This window comes from Chlorocebus sabaeus, chromosome 8, assembly GCF_047675955.1.
Source record: "Chlorocebus sabaeus isolate Y175 chromosome 8, mChlSab1.0.hap1, whole genome shotgun sequence".
Taxonomy (NCBI): domain Eukaryota; kingdom Metazoa; phylum Chordata; class Mammalia; order Primates; family Cercopithecidae; genus Chlorocebus; species Chlorocebus sabaeus.
The window spans coordinates 103832284-103855554 of NC_132911.1; the positions used below are offsets into that span (position 1 = coordinate 103832284).

The window sequence follows — 23271 nt, forward strand, 5'->3', positions numbered from 1 at the left end:
TTTTAGGTTTAAGGGGTACATATGCAGGTTTGTTACATGGGTAAATTGCATGTTGCAGGGGTTTGGTGTACAGATAATTTTGTCACCCAGGTAATCAGCATAACACTCAATAGGTAGTTTTTCAATCTTCACCCTTCTTCCATTCTCCATCCTCAAGTAGGCCCCTACAATAGTAAGTCTATTGCTCCCTTCTTTGTGTCCATGTGTGCTCAATGTTTAGCTCCCACATATAAGTGAGAACATGTGGTATTTGGTTTTCTGTTCCTGCATTAATTCCCTTAGGTTAAAGGTCATGATGGACACTTTAAAAGCACTCTTTTGAATACTTCCACATTCCTGACATAGCTCTTCACAAAAAAACTGATGGTAGGGATGGCTAAGTGATGGTCCATGGACTCAGAGCTATAAAGTGCTAGATGATCAGGGTTATGGAAACAAGTCTCTCTGGTCCCAAAGACAGAACATTTCCTCTTCTTTAATACACATAAAGTTTCTTTATTACATATAAAGTTTATTCACATATGACAAAACTAGTGTGTACTGACCACTTCTCTATGCCAAGGACTCTGCTAAGTAATAATTCTATGAAGTTAGGGTAGCTTGGATTCAAACAAAGCGTTTTGATACCAAAGCCTATACTCTTATCTACTCTGGTTCTACTAGTAAAGGCACAGAAGCATGAAGCAACATGTTGTATGTGGGTAACTCTACGCTGCCAGATTAGAACAAGAATAGCCGTAGTTGGAATAGTTTAAGGAACAGAGAAGAAAGACTTGAAGCAGATAACGTAGTATAACCAGATAACGAAAGGCTTTGCATGCCATTTTAAGAAGTATGGACTTTATCTTAACCCTCTAGGAAACAGGGAGACATATGAACATTCTAAGTAGGAAAGTAACATAGTTACTTCTAATTTGTGTTTTAGAAAGGTTCTGCAGCGGTCTGGAGGATATAATGGTTGCTTTCCAGCTCATGAGCTGGTGCGGTGGGCTGCTCACATTCCACGAGCAGAACCATCACCACACTCTGGGGAGACTGGCTGTTATCACAGAGCTACTGCTATCACATCACAAACAGGTTTTGTGTAAAAATTACTAACTCTCTGGATGGGACACTGTCCCCGTCACACGCAGGGGCTAGGGGAGGATTTAAAGCAGGTAGTTAACAATTACTTCTGAGTTTTTTTGAGACTGAGTCTCGCTTTGTCCTCAGGCAGCAGTGCAGTGGCGCTGTCTCAGCTCAGTAGCGCGATCTCGGCTCACTGCAACCTCTGCCTCCTGGGTTCAAGCGATTCTCTTGCCTCAACCTCCCGAGTAGCTGGGACTACAGGCACACACCACCATGTCCAGCTAATTTTTGTAGTTTTACTAGAGATGGGGTTTCACCATGTTGGCCCAGATGGTCTCAGTCTCGGTCTTGACCTTGTGATCCACCCATCTTGGCCTCTCAAAGTGCTGGGATTATAGGCATGAGCCACTGTGCCCAGCCAACAATTACTTTTATATTTAACATAAAATGCACAACTGCAGCTGAGAAAGGCTAAATGAACCCTTCGTGGCTTTACAGCAAGTCCCCTAATGAGCTTACAACAGAACTCCTGAGTTATGACTACGCAACTGCTTTAAACCTAGAACTGACCACATAATTTCTCTCTTTTTTTTTTTTAGACAGTCTTGCTCTGTCGCCAGGCTAGAGGAGTGCAGTGGCACTGAGAAGTGACAACGTGCTAGCAGCCCTCACTCTCAGTGCCTCCTCAGCCTTGGTGTCCACTCTGGCAGCACTTGAGGAGCCCTTCAGCCCGCCAGGGCACCATGGGAACCCTTCTCTGGGCTGGACGAGGTTGGAGCTGCCTCCCTCTGCTTGCCAGGAGGTGTGGAGGGAGAGGCGTGGGCGGGAACCAGGGCTGTGCGAGGTGCTTGGGGGATCTGGCGGGTGCGGGCTCCGGGGGCCCTGCACACAGAGCGGCCAGCAGGCACCGCAGGCTCAGGGCAGTGAGGGGCTTAGCATCTGGGCCAGCAGCTGCGGAGGTTGCACCGGGTCCCCCAGTAGTGCCAGCCCCCCAGCGCGGCACTCAAATTCTCCCCGGGCCCTAGTTGCCTCCCCACGGGGCCCTAGCTGCCTCCCCGCTGGGCAGGGCTGGGGACCTGCAGCCTGCCATGTCTGAGCTCCCCCCTGCAGTGGGCTCCAGTGCAGCCTGAGCCTCCCCCAGGGGCGCCACCCCCTGCTCTGTGACGCCCAGTCCCATCACAGCCCAAAGGCTGAGGAGTGCAGGCGCCGCTGGGGACTGGCGGGCAGCTCTGCCTGCAGTCCCCCTGCAGGATCCACTGGGTGAAGCCAGCTGGGCTCCTGAACGGGATGGGGACTTGGAGAACTTTTATATCTAGCTGTAGGATTTTATGTGCACCAATCAGCACTCTGTGTCTAGCTCAGGGTTTGTAAATACACCAATCAGCACTCTATGTCTAGCTCAGGGTTTGTGAATATACCAACTGGTACTCTGCATCTAGCTAACCTAGTGGAGACTTGGAGAACTAGCACTCTGTGACTCTGTGTCTAGCTCAAGGATTGTTATGTGCACCAATCAGCACTCTGTATCTAGCTCAAGATTTGTAAATACACCAATTAGCACTCTGTGTCTAGCTCAGGGTTTGTGAATACACCAATTGGTACTCTGTATCTAGCTAACCTAGTGGGGACTTGGAGAACTTTTTCATCTAGCACTCTGTATCTAGCTCAAGGATTGTAAATACACCAATCAACACTCTGTGTCTAGCTCAGGGTTTGTAAATACACCAGTCAGCACTCTGTGTCTAGCTCAGGGTTTCTGAATACACCAATTGGTACTCTGTATCTACCTAATCTAGTGGAGACTTGGAGGACTAGCACTCTGTGACTCTGTGTCTAGCTCAAGGATTGTAAATGCACCAATCACCACTCTGTGTCTAGCTCAAGGTTTGTAAACACACCAATTGGTACTCTGCATCTAGCTAACTCTATCTAGCTAACTAGCACTCTGTGACTCTGTCTAGCTCAAGGATTATAAACACACCAATCAACACTCTGTCAAAATGGACCAATTAGCTCTCTGTAAAACAGACCAATCAGCTCTCTGTAAAATGGACCAATCAGCAGGATGTGGGTGGGGTCAGATAAGGGAATAAAAGCAGGCTGCCTGAGCCAGCCAGCGGCAACCTGCTCGGGTGGCCTTCCACACCATGGAAGCTTTGTTCTTTCGCTCTTTGCAACAAATCTTGCTGCTGCTCACTCTTTGGGTCCACGCTGCCTTTATGAGCTGTGTGACACTCACCACAAAGGTCTGCAGCTTCACTCCTGAAGCCAGTGAGACCGTGAACCCACCAGGAAGAACGAACAACTCCCGACATGCTGCCTTTAAGAGCTGTGACACTCACCACGAAGGTCTGCAGCTTCTCTCCTGACAGCAAGACCACAAACCCATCAGAAGGAAGAAGTTCCAGACACATCTGAACGTCTGAAAGAACAAACTCTGGACACACCATCTTTAAGAACTGTAACATTCATCGTGAGGGTCCGCAGCTTAATTCTTGAAGTCAGTGAGGCCAAGAACCCACCAATTCCAGACACAGCACGATCTCGGCTCACTGCAACCTCCGCCTCCTGAGTTCAAGTGATTCTCCTGCCTCAGCCTCCCAAGTAGCTGGGTGCCAACTAATTTTTCTATTTTTTAGTAGAGACAGGGGTTTCACCATGTTGGCCAGGATGGTCTTGATCTCTTGACCTCATCATCCACCCACCTTGGCCTCCCAAAGTGCTAGGATTACAGGCGTGAGCCGCCGCACCCGGCCATGTAATTTTAGTTAAGCCTTATTGTGGATGCTGTGGACTGGCTCACTCAGGATCCACTCCAACCTCCTGAAATGCAAAACCTGGAAAAGTAAAAACCTTATTTCTCAGACTCCCTACAGCTACAATTTCATGTGTGATTTAGGTTGTGCTACTCATATGCACTTACAAAATTACTTGAATTCTGAATGGAGTTCGTAGGGAAAAAGGCAGTGTATTCATTCTGAGGAAGAAAGTGTATGTAAGTACATGAAAGTGAGGAGAGGAACTGGTCAAAAAAAAGTACTTTATAGAAACAGCACAGTAAAAACAACAAATGTAAAACTGGAATTATGTTTATAATAAAATGACATGCAATGTTTCTATTTATTATTAAAAAAGAAATGTGAATTTATGTGTAAAAATGTTTATACTTTTTAAACTTAAGAATTTCTTTCTGTGGAATTAACTATAATGGAACAGAGATCTTGCTGGGATAAAAAAGTATTTTTGCATTTGAAAAGCCATGCATTAGCTTAGATCTTGGAAGGTCCTTAAAAGTACTATGATTCTAAGATGATAAAAGTGGCAAACAACTGTTTCAAAGCTTCTCTCGGTAATTCATTTTACCAATAGCAAAATGTTTGAATTACCAAGTGCCAATTATTGCCCTAAACATAGAGGATACAAACATGAATAGAACATTATTTCTGCCCTTGAAGGAACAAGTACATGATCTTTCATTTTTGTCTATGATGAAGAGTCAACAAAATGCTGAAATAAATTAAAACTTGTGTAAATGCAAATGGCAAGGGGAAATATGTCTCCAGTGACAAGGGTGGTAATACTAGAATATTATGTCTGGTCTGGTTATCATACTCTTAAAAGAGATTTGGCTAAACTAGAAACTATCCAGAGAAAGATAAGCAGAATGATTAAAAATGGAAGAAATGTTGGGCAAATCACTTTGCCTTTCTGAGGCATATCAGTAAAAAGAAGTCGTAACTAGATAAATCCAAGGTGCTTTCCATGTTTGATACTTCATCGGTCCATGATGGACATTCCAGGGAAAAAGTCTATATCTTCTGCTCTTTAGTAAGATCACCTAGCTCCATTATTCCTTTGTTAGCTCATTCATTTATTCAATAAGTATTTATTATCATAATATCCTATTTAATATATTGAGTGAACCAATATAGGGCATCCTCCACGAAGCCCCAAATGAAATGGAAAAGACACAGATCCTGCCTCAGAACACACATAATCCAGGAGAGGAAGACAGAAAAGTAAATATAAATGGCAATAAAGACCCATCCTATGAGGGGAAAGGATATGAAAGTCAGCACATAAGGTGAAATCATATTTAGTCAAGATAATCCCTTGAAATCTTGAAAACATCCATAAAGTTGTCTTCAACAATGTTCTCAAAAAGTTCATGAGTCAGTTGTTCCTCTAGATTGAAATGGGTCACTGATTCTTCAGTTAGGGACTGGATGAAGGGATGGACTTGTGTTTAAAGCTCACGTTGTACACAAAATACGTATGTTTAACACTAGAATCACCCTTAGCATGATGACATAACAACATACTGTAAGAGGCAGAAAGGATGACACTCACTGATGGAATGGCAGTTTCTCATCTTCCATCTCTCACACTCTCCAGGGCACATACACATAGATTGGTACAAAAGAGAAAACCATTGTCACTCTTTAAATCACTCTTTTTTTTTTTTTTTTTTTTTCTTTTCTGAGACGGAGTCTCGCTCTGCCGCCCAGGCTGGAGTGCAGTGGCCAGATCTCAGCTCACTGCAAGCTCTGCCTCCCGGGTTTACGCCATTCTCCTGCCTCAGCCTCCCAAGTAGCTGGGACTACAGGCGCCCGCCACCGCGCCTGGCTAGTTTTTTGTATTTTTTAGTAGAGACGGGGTTTCACCATGTTAGCCAGGATGGTCTCGATCTCCTGACCTTGTGATCCGCCCGTCTCGGCCTCCCAAAGTGCTGGGATTACAGGCTTGAGCCACCGCGCCCGGCTAAATCACTCTTTATGTCACTCTTTAAACCTCACTCTTTCTGCAGAACATGAATAGTTCAATTCAAATAAGAATGGATGTATATCGCAACTCCAGTTTAACACAGAACAAGCACAATAGAAGAACGTACAAAGTAATGTGATGGCACAGTAGGACTCATTAACTATTAATATATTCTGGAAATTAAGGAAGATGTACAGGGAAAGTGGGCTGCTAGAGTTGAATTTTGAAGAATGAACAGGCAATGTCAGGTATACAAGGGAGAAGAGGGGAATTCAGCAAAAGTAACAGCCAATGCATCAAGATAAAGGAGCATGACACCTACCATGTACCCACAAAAATTAAAAATAAAAATAAGATACAAGAGCACAAAATAATAGGTTACATTTGGTGAACTGCAAGCAGTGAGACATATTCAACTTTAATATTTTAAGGGAGAATAGCAGAAATAAGACTGGAGAGAAAGGGTGAGTTCGTTGAGGACCTACTATCATATGCTGTAACTCTCAACTTACACTGTTGAACCAATGGTTCTCATAGGGTGATTCCTAGATCAGCAATATCACCATCACCTGATATCCTGTTAGAAATGCAAATTCCCTCCTAAGCAAATTATCACAGGAACAGAAAACCAAACACCACATGTTTTCACTTATAAGTAGGAGCTAAACATCAAGTGTTCATGGACATAAATGGCAACAATAGACACTGGGGACGACTAGATGGGAGAGGGAAGGATGGAGATAAGGGCTGAAAAACTACTGGGTACTATGCTCAGTACCTAGGTGAAGGGATCATTCATATCTTAAGCCTCAGCATCACGCAATATACCCAGGCAACAAACTTGCACATGCACACCCCCAAATCTAAAATAAAAGTTGAAAAGAAAAAAGAAAGATAAGCAACTTATCGGTCCCCTCCTTCTAACAAAATCTCTGGGGAAGGAGCTCAGCATTCTCAGTTTTAACAAGTCCTCTGATCATTCTAACGCATGCACATGTTTAAGAATCACTGCTTTACAACAAGGAGGAGCCACTGAAGAGTTTTTAGCTGAGGAGAGGCAGAATTCAGGTGAAGACAAACTGCAAAGCCACAATCTGTTGGTTACTTCGTGCTGACTGTCATGGGTATTCACATATGAGGTGGTGCCAGCCATTTGTGTTTGATACCCAGTAGAAAGAGCCCTGGTCTTTCATTAGTACCCAAATTCCTGTTGTTGGCTTAAAAAGAAGCTCTCTTAAACATCAAGTCCTTTAACTATTTCTAAGCTTACCTATAAAACTCCTATAGTTTAGTAAGTAATAATACAAGACACATAGGGTGTGGGAGACAGAAATGAATGATGTAGAAAGTCTTTTCTCCAAAAAGCTAAGTTGGCTGATTTAGAGAATGCTCAACTTTGAATCATATGATAGGAAAAACTTTCAGTTTGAGCCTCAAACCCAATCCTCCACAAGCTGTTACAGACTGCTCTTGTCCTTACTTAATTTTCTTATTTCAAGGATATCATTTTCCAAATATTCCAAAATGAATTGACCTGAAGGTGGTGAAAGCTAACTTTGTAGTACTAGTCATCCATGTGTGAAAAATATTTTCACAGAAAAAGCAAGCGCATGAAAATATTTTTACCAGAGTAAATTGCTGGTTCCACATTTCTTTGAAAAGGGGAGAGAAAAAAAAACCTGTGAATAATTAGTGATTAAACTGCCAGCCTAGCACCAGTGAAACTTACTGGGTGCCAAATTATTTAGCTGAACAGTATTTAAATTAAAAACTAATGACTAGGTTAATTTAATACATGTTCATCTCTGCTCCAACTCTATCTTTACTAATTGAGCTCCAAAGCTATATTTTAAACATGGATCCCTAGTCAGTGAATGGAAAACATCTGACTACTTGAATGCAACAAGTCAGTTACCAATAACAACTTCTTTTAATCTAAGCTTTATTGTCACTTTAGATGTTAAACCATAAACTGTTTACTAGACATGTTCACCAATGGGATGCAAGGAATAATGTGCCACATAAAATGTATAGAAAATATCCTTAGTTAAAAAATGAGTCAGGTAATTTGAGTGCTGTATTTTTGAGCTGCAAGTCTTATCAAAACACCCAGAGGTATAAACAGTGAACTAAGCAGTTTCCTAGAGCCTTATCAACACCTGTAAAAATCAATTTCTGAGTATTTAGATTTTGGCAAGACAAGACCCAAACCCTTCATCCCCCTTCATCCCATGCATTCTCCCAAAATATACTCTCTCTCTCCCCTCACTGGTCCCCCACAACAGTCCATCTAGCATGTAACTCCTTCATTAAGCTGCAAGAAATTATAATTGTTTACAGATTTTAAAAAGTGTGGAGAATCAGTCCAAAAAAAGAAGTTATGGTAAAATTCCAACAGCACATAGCTAAGCATGGTCTGGCAAACATATGACATACCTATCCTTGTGAGGAGGGTATAGAACAGGCCACCCCTTCAGCTTCTGCAAACTATAAATGTCACAAACATTTGAAACCACCCACAGAGGACCAACCTAAATCTATGTGGGCTCATCTACTCAATCCCACAACGGTCACTAAGCATAAAACACACAAAACAAAGCCAAAAGAAAAAAAACGTTTTCACACTATAGCACAGAAGAAAACTTAATAAGCAAACACTTGTCCATAAAGAGTTGACAGCAAAAACCTCCCAGACACCAAATGAAAACAATATCTGAATGTGAACTTGGCACAAGAACAAACAGAATGAAGTTATGAAAGCTAGAATTTGGAAAGTGCCATAATCATTTATAATAGCAGCAACTGTCCTGGATTCCCCTCATCAAAAAATAACACAGAGGCAGGCTACCAGCCACCAGTTTCTGGATCTTACAATGTGTCCCAAGGGTATAATGGTGTAATGGAAAGAAATAGTGTAGGGGCCAGAATGCCCGATTTCTAGGCCCATTTCTACCACAATTCGGTATGGGACCATGGGCATGTCATTACAAATACGGAAAAAGTCTCAGAAGTCATCTCAGAGATGACCTAAGAGCCCTATAATCTGTATCTACACTCTAGGGCTTAGGCTATTGTTTTTGGTGGGGGCTGAGGGTGGGGGTGGGTGAGGAAAGGAGGCAGGAGAAAAGATTAGAAGGTTTACTTGTTTATATTAAGGATCTCACATGAAAAATGTTGAAATAAAAACAGAATCATAATCAAGAAGCTTAGGAAGATACAGAAAAGACCTGTCCTTGCCCCCAGGAAATTTACAGTGTAGCTTCTGAGATAAAATAAACAGAGAAGAAGGAAATTTTCTCTGTTCAAGAAAGTCCAATCTCCCACCATAGATATATATATACATATACAGAGATACATGAGATACACACACACACACACACACACACGATATTCTCATAAAATGATTTTCTAACCTCTACTTGAATACCTCCAAGTTTACTCCTTCACAAGTCAGCCCATTTAACTGTTAGAAAACAAATTCTAAAGTTCCTTCTTATGGTAAGTGAAAATCAAATCAATTTATCTCATAAATGCTGGCCCTGGTTCTGCACTCTAGTTTCACAGAATACATTAACCCTTCTTCCTCAATCAAATCGTAAAATATTTTAAAAGGACTACTCCTTTTCACCCTTGCCACCCATTCCCAAGCCAGGTTAAACACCAAACTTCTTTCAACCCTTCATTTGACATGGTTTCCAGAGTGATCACTGGCTCAGTCTCCCTGAGTCTGGTTTGGCAGAGCAACTCTTAACATATGGCACCAAAAATGGAACACAACAGTCTAAGCGCAGTCTGACAATACAACCCTATTCAAAGAAACATTTATTGAGTTCTGTGATCCAGACTAATATTTTTCTTGAGCTTGACTACACTTCTATTAATGACCCCTAAAACCACATTAACTTTGTTTTGGTCCATTTCATACTATCGGGATAAAAACAAGACCAGATTCTCTCACTCAAATCATTAGTTTACTCCTCTGCTGCCAGTTCTATAGACATCATAGCATGATGGACCAATCAAAAGTTTTGAGCCATCTGAACCTGTGCGGACCATTATTTACTAGATGAGTGACCTAATACTAGAACTTGCAACTTTTCATCCAAGTCTCTTATAAAAATTGTTTTAAAAAGGCAAAGCCAATGACAGATTTGTTTGGCACATAAGATTATCCTCTAGATTGACCATCCACCAATCCCATTAAAGAGTGATTGCCTGTTATGCTATAGGAATGGAGGATGAGATAGTCTAATTAGTGAAGGAAAAGAAAAGTGAAGCACTAAACCTGTGCTAGGCACTTAATATACATTACCTCGCTTGATGATAATTTTGTAAGATAGTTATATTGTCTTCACAGAGAAAGAAACCGAGGAATTAAGTAAGCTTAATTCAGAGAAAGAAATCGAGGAATGAAGTAAGCAAGGTTTCAAAGATCACACCAGTAAGAGTGGAAAAGTTGGAATCAAACACAGTTCTCTCACTCCTAATACCAACAATTACATGGTGAGATTTGAGCACGGGAAGAATAAGTGTGGTCAAGACAGATTGGTGGGCTAGGGGAGGCAGGAAAGAGTATGCAGGATGGCACAAGTAATGTGAAGCGAGATACAAAGCTAGAAAGTTAAGCTGAAGCCAAATTACAAAAGGTCTTGAATTGTACACTAGCAAATTTGGAATTCAATCTGTAGGTTATTAAAAATCAACTCCTGCTGATTATGGTTAGTGAACCAGTTCAAATATTTGAAAACTAATTTCACAGATAATTATAAAGTCTTTGGAGACAAAGCACTATAAGTGGAGCATGTGTTGAGGTTGTTATTTTAGATAGGGTTGTTAGGGAAGGCTTTCTAAACAGAAGGGATTTAAGTTAGGGAGAAAGTGACACAGGTATCTAAGAGAAAAGCAGGCCAGGTAGAAAGATCCTGAGTATATGTGGCATATTCATGTTTGAGAAGCATAAAGAAAGTCAGTCAGGTTGGAAAGTAAGTAGGGAAAGTAAGGAGAAAATAAAGATCAAGAGATAGCAAGAGCCAGATCATATAAGATTCTGGATTTTATTCTTAGTGTAATGAGAAGTCCCTAGACAGGGTTTTGAACAGAGCAGGAAGTAACATGATTCAATTTATTATTTTTTATAATACTTTATTGAAATCATAATACACTAATTTATGGTTCCCTAAAATACCAGTCTATAACTATCCAAAAAAAGAAAGATTAGTTTGGCACACTTACTCTCAGTAAACTCACACTGGCTTCTAATTCTTAGCTAAGTGCTCATAAACCAAACATTACTAATCTGTTCTAGAATTTTGCCAGACACTTGGTTTGAGAATACATCATTCCTTCTCCTCTCTGTCCCCAGATTCTTTTTGAAAACCCGTGACAACATTTTCTCTTCTCTTGTCTTGTAATGTGAAGAACGGGTAATTAATAGGTAGACTGTGTGATCCTGAATGTAGATGCAAAAGGAACTCAAAAAAAAAAAAGGAAGGGGAAGTAAAAACAGAATTTAGAGAGATGGAAAACAGGAAAAAGGCAGCCCGGGTGAGTGCTTGGGACACACGAAGGGGTCAAACTTCAGGTCTTGCTCAGGAGGGATAAAAACATTACTACATGGAATTCAATCAAAATCACACTGTCATGTCACCTAAAGTCTAAAAGGAAACACAAAAATGGCAATGTGTATTCTGACTGGGTGCCAGGATTATCACATTTTTGGTAAACTGTCTATACTATTGTTATGTCATTTCTATAATTTAAAATAGATTTTTTGAAAAAGAAAATTAAGAGAATTTCTTTTCCAAAACAAGTCAATGTAATCACAAATCCCAAGACCCTGAAATGCAAATGTTAAGAAATTGACATTAGATCTATATAGAGACTTTTCTATTTAAAATTTCACAAAAATGTACTTGTTTTGGAGAGAGAATGGAGATTGCAGAGCCCACAGGAAAGACTACACAATCTGGAAAAGCAAAGTTCTGGCAATTTTGTGATGCTGCTGGGTTTTATATAATATACAACTGGATAACAAAAGTTAAAGAGTCAGACCAAACAAGAACTCTTTGAGTACCCTGTGGTGTCACTCAGGCTTGTTCTTGGAAAGGGAGCAGGGGCTTTGGTGTGTCAATCTAACTTCCATAATGGGTCCAGAGACTTAGCTATGCCCAATAGAGAGAGTACAAAATTATTTTAGAAAAAAAAAAAATACAAAACAAACGTGCACGCATGCATAGATACATACATATATATAAAACTAATCTACACAAGAAAGTACTGAATAGTAATTTCCCTTCAAAAGGTATTTCCAGTGTTTAGGCTTTAAGAGACTTCATATCTATGGTACACTCCCTTTAAAATTACTTGTGATTTTTTTTTATGTTTCAATTTTTTTCTGGAAAACAGTTTTCATAACCTAATAGTAGAAACCTTTTCTTATATGTCTTTTAACCAGCATTCCTTATTAACTTTATTTCCACTCAAGATAGGTCTTTTTATGACCCCTCATTTCACTTTTCCCCAATTCCTTGCTGTGGTTTGAATGTGTCCCCCAAATTTTACGTGTTGAAAACTTAATTCCCAATGCAACAGTGTTGGAAGGTGGAGCCTAAAAAGAAGTGATTAGGTCATGAGGGCTCTGCTCTCCTGAATGGATTAATGTTATTATCTTGAGAGTGGGTTGGTTATCAAGAGAGTGTTATAAAATTTGTTTAAAGTTTGTTATAAAAGGGAGGTCAGTGCCCTTCTTTCTCCCTCATTCTCTTAATCTCTGTTTGCCCTTCCACCATGGCATGATGTGGGAGGAAGGCCCTCACCAGATGCAGCCCCTTGATCTTGGACTTTTCAACTTCCAGAACTGTCAGCCAAATAAATTTCCACTCCTTATACATTACCCAATCTTAGTTATTCTGTTATAGCAGCATAGACTATATGGACTAGGACATCCCTTAATACTCACAATATATGTTACTGCTGTCTATGACTGAAACTATTAATTGGCATCAATCTATGTTACACCAACGACAGTGTGCCAAGTCCTATTTACTACTGATATAAAACTCTAGTTGCCTTAAATACAAATTCCACTTTAAGATCTATCCAAGAGGATGAAAATAATTGCTTGAAAGCAAGAAATTAGTTCCTTGACTTTTTTGATATTTTGTCCTTATCACCTCTGTCAAAAGTCTAACATGTTAGCTGGGCGTCATGGCACATGCCTGCAGTTCCAGCTACTTGGGAGGCAGGAGGATCGCTTGAGTTTGGGAAGTCAAGGCTGCAGTGAGCCATGATCATACCACTGTACTCCAGTGTGGGTGACACAGTGACATACTGTCTCAAAAGAAGGAAAGAAAGAAAGAAAAAGCCTAACATGGTGCCAAATACAGCTGAACCAGAGTTTGTACAGAATGCCTTACAATGGTTAGAAAAACTGCAGCTTTCTTCAATAAGAATAATTTCTAAATATGATTCAAATCCAAATGATTATATAAAAAGATAAAACCTTTACCTAAATGCTTTAATATTTTTTAAAAAGCATTGTCCCTGATAAATTAGTCTCACAAGATAATTCAGTGATTAAAATATTTTGCTTTGATAATATGTATTTGATAGAGCATAATAATAAACTCACTGGAAGGCTTAGAAATTCATTAAAGTAGTCTACAAGGAAATCATCTGTTGCCAGAGAATCTTCCTGCAAAAAAAAAAACATAAAAACACAGTATTATAATTATACAACAATGTTTTAAATCATGCCTATATTATTGTCTAATTCTGCTATGAATTTATTATCATGTAGATCTTCAAATCTCTTTTAGTCAGTAAACAGTGAACCCTCACTATAAACTGGACACAGTTTATAGTGTTTTATAGTTTCCTTCCAATCTCTGAAAGGAAAAAATAAGAAAACAGAAGGGAGCATATTCTTAAAACACTTTGCTACTATACTTAGTTGGAAAACAACACATGAAAAATATAGCACAGCACTTAAATGAAAATCAACAAATACAAAATAATACCACCACATGGTAAGTTTCACAGAGACTTATTAAAATATATATATATTTCATAAAAATAAACGCAGAGTCAACAAGAAGCAGTGTTTGGAGCCCAAATGAAATTGAGCATGTAAATTTCTTAAATTGCCCAATGGAAGTGATAAAAGAAGTGAAGAAAATGTTGTACTGCCCCACCACCCCAGAATGAGATACATTTTTTAATCTGGATCTTGCTTCACTTTTGCATGAGGAAACTTTGACAATGCATGTGTTCTAAGAATAAAGATTGTATACATTTTTTCCATAACTATCTCATCCACCAACATAGCCACTTTTCAAATTGGCAAAATTGAAAAGCCACTGCCAAGAATAAAATCTCTCTTCCAAATCCTAAGACACCTTATTTTATTAGTAATTGTTTCCATTATGTCAAAAGCACATCATGGCATAACTGTTATATGGTACATGTGTTTATTTTGTTATTCATAATTATATTTCAATTTTGCAAATCTAACATGAAAGTTGACAATATGACACAATGCTATTATTTCCATATGGCTGATTACTTTCTTTTTATACTGGCCAATTTTTTAAAATGTACTGAAGTATATAGTGCTATAAGGAAGACACTATAGCATATTGCATCTATTTTGGGAAGTAGATTTTCAGGGTAATTTCTTTAAGTAATTGCAGCATCAGAAGAGAGTTACAAACAATCACTTATAGAATTTATATCAAGAAACTTACTAGAAACCTTAAAACAAAAGATTTAGTTTTCTAAAAATTTCAACTGATTAAAATAACAACAAACTAAGGATTTAATAAATTTACTACCTTAGTAGTAGTACCTTAGTAGCACGTGCTCAAAGAAAGTCCTGATTGGCAGTCTAACAAAGCAGAACAAGGCAGATATCCTTTTGGCGAAAACTACAAGGCATTTAATAACCTATCGAACTTTACCTCCCAAAGTTACTTTAATAATTCCAACTGTATTTAGTGGACTATCTAGTTTTTGCTAACTCTTATGAGAAAACATCTGAATTCTGGGTAGAAGGCATTGTGCTACAATAAGGGTGGCCAAATTTGGCAGTACTGGATCACATGATCAAAAATCCACAGATGTGAATAGTGTATATCTTAAATAACATACAGTAGTGCAATACAATCCCTTGTTTGTTTTTCTAAAGTATACATTTCATTTTTAATTTTTAGTCATAATACAGAATATGTATTTCATAGCACCAGGTGGACCTAAGTATTGCCTAGAATTGCCACACTGCCTGAAATTTCTAATTTCCAGATTCATATATTCATTTCCAGATGTCTTGCACTTCTAAAAGATTCTAATTCAATGAACTATCTGAGAGGAGATACTCGTTTTGCTTTTGTTTTAAGACAAGGTCTTGCCCTGTCACCCAGGCTGGAGTGCAGAGGCGTGATCTCAGCTCACTGCAACCTCCGCCTCCTGGGTTCAAGTGATTATCATGCCTCTGCCTCCTATCTGGGACTACAGGCGCCCACCACCATTCCCAGCTAATTTCTGTATTTTTTGAAGAGACAAGGTTTCACCATGTTGCCCAGGCTGGTCTCGAAGTCCTGGCCTCAAGTGATCTGCCCGCCTCGGCCTCCTAAAGTGCTGGGATTACAAGCATGAGCCCAGCCCTGTTTTGTTTTTGTTTTTTTCCTTAACCTATTTCAGATAGATAACTTTGAATGAATAATTAGAAAATGAAATAGAAGATACATACGGCAATCCCAATTTTTTGTTATTAAATTCAACAGATATAAATATACTCTGTCAAACTGCCATAAAGGTTTTCAAAGTTTACTCTAGATTCCTGAGCTCAGCTCATCTCACCAGGGACTGGTAAGAGTTCTCAGGTGGCAGCAGTAGCACTGCTCTAACCCCTTGGTGACTTGACATTTCCTAGGCATTCAGTCATATCCTCTGGTTTGCACTTACAGAAAACTATGAAAACCTCAGGTATTATCAAATACATCAAAATCAATATTTCTTTTCTAAAATTGTGCCTTAATTTCTATCAATATCAAACCTCAGCAGTTGCGTTGATATTGGGTAGTTACACAATGGGAAATAAGCGCTGCCTCCAAGTGCGATCTGCTCACCCACATGTGGCACTTGAGTGGAAAGGCTTGTCCTTCTCTTAGTAAATAAAAGAACCTATTTTCCCACTGTAGTTTCTAGTTCAATGTGTTCAAAGTATCTTGTCACATCAGTAAGCAGTCTTGTAAACCCATGAGTATCTGATAAGCCCTTTACACCACAAACCCTTTAATTAAAAAAAAAAAAAAAAAAATTAAGGCCTTGAGCTGAAGAAGTAAATCAGTTACTCTCAAAGAGTTTCCACAATCCCATTACTTGGCTATATTAAAATGCTCTAAGTCTCTATGCTTAGGTTTAACATCTTCCAAATAATCAATAAACTGGTGATGGTTAATGGTATAATCAAGAAGAAAACTGAGTTAGAATCATTTCCTCCATTACATCATTCCATAAACCTGACTGCAAAATTTGCAACACAGATTCTCTGTTGAATGAAGGTAGGAACACTTCTTCAGAATTGAATGTACTCTTGAAACCCGTTTTTTTTTTTTTTTTTTTTTTTTTATGTATTACAGGTGTGCCATCTGTGAAAATGAAGTCAGCTTTTCCATTTTTAGTCCAAACTTCTCAAATGTCTTACTGAAAGAGGGTTAACAAAATAGTTTATGTGTGCTTGCTAATTATGGTAGGTAAAATTTTTTGCTTAAAGTTATTTTGCCGCACCTTCAAATCAGATTAATTTTTTTTTTTTTTTTTTTTTTTTTTTTTTGAGACAGGGTCTTGCTCTGTCACTTAGGTGCTTAACTAATTTAAAAAACTTTTTTTTTTTTTGTAGAGACAGGGTCTCACTATATTGCCTATGCTGGTCTTGAACTCCTAGGCTCAAGCAATCCTCCCACCTAGACCTCCCAAAGTGCTGGGATTACAAGCATGAGCCACCACACCCAGTCCAATTTCTTTACAACTCTAAAAGATGCAAGATATACAAAGACATTATAAGCAAGGAAGAGGAAATAAGAAGACAAAAAACCCACAGTCCAAGAAAGAATATGATACACGCCATAAGAGAATTACAATATAAACTGTTTCTTCCAAAGGAAGGAAAGATGTTATCTGGTAAGAAGAATCAGAAGAGACTCAAGTGGGAAAAATGGCATTTGAAATGCATTTCAAATAACTTCAAATTCTGTATTTAGAAATATAAATATGAGGGGTAATAATGCTGAGTACACAGAGAAACGTATGAGCAAAGGAGAGAGGCCAGAAAGCAAGATAGCATAGTAGGTGTCTCTGGGGAATGGGGGCAAGAATCAACTGAGAAGGAGCTTGAAGAACTTTCTAGGACATGAAAATGTTCTACATATGCATTGGAGTTTGGATTACACAGGTGTAACACATTTGTCAAAATTCACCAAATTATTCTTTAAATGTTTGCATTTCAGTGTATAAATTTTGCATCAACAAAAGAATCATAAACTAATATTGAATACTATTAATAGTTCATGATACTCGTGAAGTATTTAGAGGTGAAGTTTATCAATGTCTGTAACTTACTTTAAAATGCATAAAAAATAAGATGGACTGATGGATGGATGATGAGATAGACAGGCCAGCTATGTGAAAAAATAAATGTAACAAAAATTGTGAAATCTTAGTGGTAGGTATATCAGTGTTCACTATACAACTCTTTTAATTCTTACATGTTTAAATTTTTTCCTAGTAAAATGTTTGGAGGGGGGCCTTATTACAAGGAAATAAGATCAAGTTTCTCTGCACATTATGGACAGACTTCTTAGCCTTCTGTGTATTAAATAACAGATTCTCAAATCAGCATCATTGCCTCTAGAATAAATTCCTGGTTATCTGACCATCTTCTGACTACTACTCTGGAATCCTATCTACCAAGGGACTGACCTCTGGTTCACCGTCCTATCCATCATATGCCAAACCTCATCTTTCCTATTCTTTCTTATCCGTACCACCCTATGGGTCAGTCTTCCTAGCCACACCTCATTTAATACAAGGGATCCATTTGTTCCCCCAGTCTCCAATCCTTTTCTACCACAAAAAGGGCTTATGGTGAATGCAATTTGGCTCCTGCCCACTGTCCAGCCTTATCTCATACTACACGCTGTAGTCAGAGCAATTTTTTTATAGTTCCGCACCTTGGCACATGCTGATTATTCTGCCCAGAAAAATTTTCCCTCTTATTCACGTACCCATCTTTTTTCTTCTCCAGAAGTCTGGAGTAGTGGTCATCTGTATTTCCCCTAAAAAAACCTTTATCACTTCATACTGTAATTGTTTACATGTCTCATCCTGGATTGTGAACTTATGGAGGAAAAGGGCTGTTTCCTATTTATTCTTTTAATTTTTTCAATGCCTTTAGATAGTAAACGTTTACAACATTTTTTACTGAATAATTGAAAGATTACACTGAGGACACAAAACCTAAAGAGAAAAGATTAATAACTTAAAAAAAAAACCTCTAACAAATAATACTAATTAAAAGAAGAGATGCTGTCAAAAGAGAAAAAGAGTCAGAAAAAGAGAATGCAAGGTGAGACTAGCTCCAAACACATCTTGTTGAAAATATGGCTTGCCTAGATCAAGGCATTTTTGACATTTGAAAACCAAAAGCCCATGTATCAGATCCCCACTGGTTTGCAATTATATTTTCTATAAATGAAGTCTATGAAAGAGGAAGATATTAAAATGGTTCATGCAATGAGGAGCAAAAGTATGGACTCTGCTTTTATCCTTCAAAGGTTATCATCACAGATTACATCAGTATCTATCCAGAAATACTTTTCCACTGGGCTTCTGTCCTGTCCTCTCCTGCCCTGCCCTCCCCTCCCCTCCCTTCACCTCCCTTCTCTTCTCTTCTCCCCTTCCCTTTCCTTCTCTCTGTCTCTCTCTCTCTCTCTCAACAAGTACCCAAAAGACTTGAGAAGGTGAAGGAAGCTCTGGACGCCCCAATCCCCTCCCCCCACCACTATTTTATTTTATTTTATTTTATTTTATTTTATTTTTTTGATGGAATCTTACTCTGTCACCAGGCTGGAGTGCAGTGGCACAATCTCGGCTCACTGCAACCTCCGCCTCCCAGGTTCAAGAGATTCTCCTGCCTCAGCCTCCTGAGTAGCTGGGACTACAGGCACCTGCCACCACGCCCAGCTAATTTTTGTATTTTTAGTAGAGACAGGTTTCACCATGTTGGCCAGGATAGTCTGAATCTCCTGATCTCATGATCCACCCACCTCAGCCTCCCAAAGTGCTGGGATTACAGGTGTGAGCCACCGCGCCTGGCCTGGACTTGCTTTTATCCAGTCATATCTCGAATAATACCTACTAGGCTTAAGACAATTCATTAGGCACAAATACCCTAAGGTTTTCTCCTTGTACAAAGATCTTTACAACTCACTGCAAAGATCGCGCCACTGCCCTCCAGTCTGGGCGACAGAGCAAGACTCTGTCTCAAAAAAAAAAAAGATCTTTACAACTCAATATACTCATTTAAAGCAGAGAGTATCTCACACCCTTGGTCACCTTTTCTCCCATTCTATACGGTTAAAAAGAGGATGTGGCAAACTTCTCTAAATCCCAACGTACTTTCAATTCAAACCTCACACTTAACACTTAACTGCTTATCCTTTTACTGTTTCATATTAAAGGCCATCTCTCTGATCAGAAGGTATGCTACTTTGGGGATTAAAAACAATGTTTATACCCAGTAGTGTCTAATATGGCCATACGTTGAAAAAGTTGCTTAATGATGTACTTATTTACTAACTTATCAATGGGACTGCTAACAGTTTCTGTAGTTCCAAAAAAGCATCAGAGAATTTGATTCCTACCCAGAGTAAAGGATTCCATAGAGATGAAAGAATTCCATACAGCCTAACACTTTACAAAGGACCTCTGGGACCTGTCTTAGTTTCCTAAAGACTTGTTCACAACACTTCTGGCCGCTAGCTCTGCAACTTCTTAAAGAAACAAGAACAGGAGAAAGTAGGAATGGTACTTAGGTCTAGCCCTGCCTTCCAGTGTTTCCATATAAAGCTGCCTAGTGTGTCAGCCCCAGTAGGCTCTCACTGTTCATTTAACCCAGTTATGTATAATTTAACGTATTTTATTTGAAAAAAAAAAACACCAAGTGGTCATTAATTGCCAAGTAATTAGTCATGTTTATGAGGACTGGAATTATGGACCTTTTTTCTATACAGTTGTCCCTTGGTATCCACTGGAGATTGGTTCCAGGACCCCCCACAGATACTGAAATCTGGGGATGCTCAAGTCCCTCATATAAAATGGCATAGTATTTGCATATAACCTACACCCATCCTCCCATGTACTTTAAATCATCTCTAGATTTCTTACAATACCTAATACAATGTAAATGTTATGTAAATGGTTGTTATCCTGTATTTTTAAAGTTTGTATTTTTTTCTGAAAATTTTTTTTTTTTTGAGACAGAGTCTCACTCTATCACCAAGGCTGGAGTGCAATGGTGTGATCTGGGCTCACTGCAACCTCCACCTCCCAGGTTCAAGCGATTCTCCTGCTTCAGCCTCCCGAGTGGCTGGGACTACAGGCATGTGCCATCACGTCCAGCTAATTTTTGTATTTTTGGTAGAGACGCAGTTTCACCACGTTGGCCAGGCTGGTCTCGAACTCCTGACCTCAGGTGATCCACCCGCAACGGCCTCCCAAAGCGCTGGGGTTACAGGTGTGAGCCACTGCACCTGGCCTTTTTCTGAATATTTTCAATCCAAGTTTGGTTGAATCCACAAATGTGGAATCCATGGATATGGAGAGCCAACTATGTTACTGTATGTTAAAATAATGAGAATGTCCTCATGCTTGAGAAATACCCTATGTTTATTATAATTTCATTCAACCTGTAAAAATAACAAAATAGAAATTTGAACAGACTAAAAATTAGCTAAAAATGAATACCATTTTTAACAAGTAAAATACAAGTAAATACTGCTTAAAGCTGAAGTTTATCTTAATTTGATGGTAAGATTACAAGGTATTCTCTTTTTTAACTTTTCCTTTTTTAAACAGCTTTCAATCTGCTTTTAGAGTTAATAAAAACTGTGGGTTTTCTAAATCAGAAAACCTTCAACAAAATAGATCATTACACTACAATGTTTTTACTCCATAAAGAATTTTCTTTCCTGGATTCAATTTTTTGATGGAAGACTTGATAAAGACCTTTTTTGAAGCCTGGCACACTTACTTGCATAGTTGCAAACAAACTACTTTTAAGGCACAAGAAAAAGATATTATTTTGAATATAAAAGTCAGGTACTTAAATCTTTACTATTAATGCACTCTATTTTAACAATAAAAAAATTTAAGAGTCACTCTCACTTTAAACTTTCTGAATGTGTACCTTACACCTTACTTTAGCTGTAAGTTTAAAGTGAGAGTGACTCCTAAATTTTTATTTTTATTTTATTTTATTTTTTTGAGATGGAGTCTCGCTCTGTTGCCCAGGCTGGAGTGTGGTGGTGTGATCTTGGCTCACTGCAACCTCTGCCTTCTGGGTTCAAGCAATTCTCCTGTCTCAGCCTCCTGAGTAGCTGAGACTACAGGCACTCCTGGCTAATTTTTTTTGTTGTTGTTGTATTTTTAGTAGAGACAAGGATTCACTGTACTAACCAGGATGGTCTCAATCTCCTGACTTTGTGATCCACCCCACCTTGACCTCCCAAAGTGCTGGGATTATAGGCATGAGCCACTGTGCCCAGCCCTAAATTTTAATGTGTAAATTTTGTAATTCACTCTCACTTTAAACTTTCTCAATGTGTACCTTATACCTAGGTAAAAAATTAAAAATATATACAAGGTATGTGTCCCTGACAAACAAATACTTTATTCTAAATGAGTTATTCTATCCTTTGAGGATGAAGACCCCATGTTAAGTTTCAAATATTATTTTGCGGGTGTCCACAACAGCATTGTACTTTTAGATCCACTGAGAAAATACAATATGAAAAAAGAGTTGGTATGAACACAGGAGCACAAAACCAAAAAAACAAAAAACAGAAAACTACTTAAATAAAATAATAAAATATTTTTCTCAATCATAAGCAGTTGTAATCATAAGGCATTAATCATAAGGTATTGCGGCTTCCCAAATATCAGGGACCCAGGCCCCTCTGATCTTATGTCTCTGCCATCCTCAAGATGCCAGGTCCATCTCATGATCTAAGATGACTGCTTTAGCTCCAGCATCACAACTTTATTCCAGCCGGCAGAAAAGAAGAAAAAGGGTTCATTCTTTCCTTCTACACTTATGTAAGTATTAAAGTTAGAATAGCCCAGCTTCTAAATGTGGCTCAACTAATTACTAGCTGTGTGACCTAAGGGTCCGTTATTTGATCTCTATAAACATCAGCTCTCCAGAGAAGTAGGACACAAAACTTCTGCTTACATCGTATTGGCCAGAATTTGGTTCCATAAACACATTTGGCTGCAAGGGAAACTAGAAAACGTAGTCTTAACCTGGGATAGCAATGGTTCTAATATCTACTATGGAAAAGGAGAGAATGGAGTTTGGGGAACTACAGGTCCCTGACACATTTTTCCTAAGAATATGTAATTTATTAATGAGAACAATACTTTCACACTTTGGAAAAACAGGGGTAAATACATGTGCAAGACATGTTAATTATTTAATCTATAGACAATACTTGGTTGAGCATGTGAATTTGAGAATCTGGTTATAAACTGCTCTCAGCTAAAAGCTGCTCAGAGCTCACAGGCAGTCTGGATGATGTTAGTTGGAAAGGCTTAATGGAGGAGATTAGCTGGGCCTTGAAGAATGTGCAAGATTGTGAAATAGATGGGGAAGGGCAACTGAGACAAAATTTGACAGCAAAGGCAAGGAGACAAGTGGGGTATAGTTTGGCTGGGGCAGGAGGCATGTGGATGTAGTTTATAAACGAAACCAAAAACAGTAAGAATGTTGTCTTTATCACAGAGCAAAGCATTGGGAGATAAGGTTAAAGAAGGCTGAAAAGTTATAGAAAAGGTTTTGAAGGCTAAAGCAAAGCATTTGACATTTTGGCTTTACCAGTTACAAGATATGCGGCCTCAGGCCCATTTAGTTAACCACTGTGAACTTCGACCTCCTCTTCTGTGAAATGTGGGCAGTAATAACCACGTAATAGTGTTGTTAGTAGCTAGTATGTGGTTAGCACCTAATAGGGTTGTTAGTAGCTAGTATGTGGTCAGCATTCAATAAATACTAGCTATTAATAAAAGCTCTAAGCAAGCTAGTAACATGGTAATGTTTTAAAAAATTAACAGCAATCTGATAGCCAGGGTAAGAGTGACAGGAAAAGGAAAAATCTAAAGGCTGAC

At 38.9% G+C, this 23271-nt stretch overlaps 1 protein-coding gene across 6 annotated transcripts in view; it reads right to left on the minus strand.

Annotated features, from left to right (window-relative positions):
• The window catches only part of RGS22 (regulator of G protein signaling 22), a 151877-nt gene that overhangs the window by 125732 nt on the left and 2874 nt on the right, over positions 1-23271 (minus strand). For all 6 annotated transcript variants that reach the window (XM_008001210.3, XM_008001209.3, XM_073018248.1 and 3 more), the window contains exon 3: positions 13463-13525. In XM_008001210.3, the coding sequence (XP_007999401.2) occupies positions 13463-13525 (63 nt within the window). The remainder of the gene's footprint in view (positions 1-13462; positions 13526-23271) is intronic.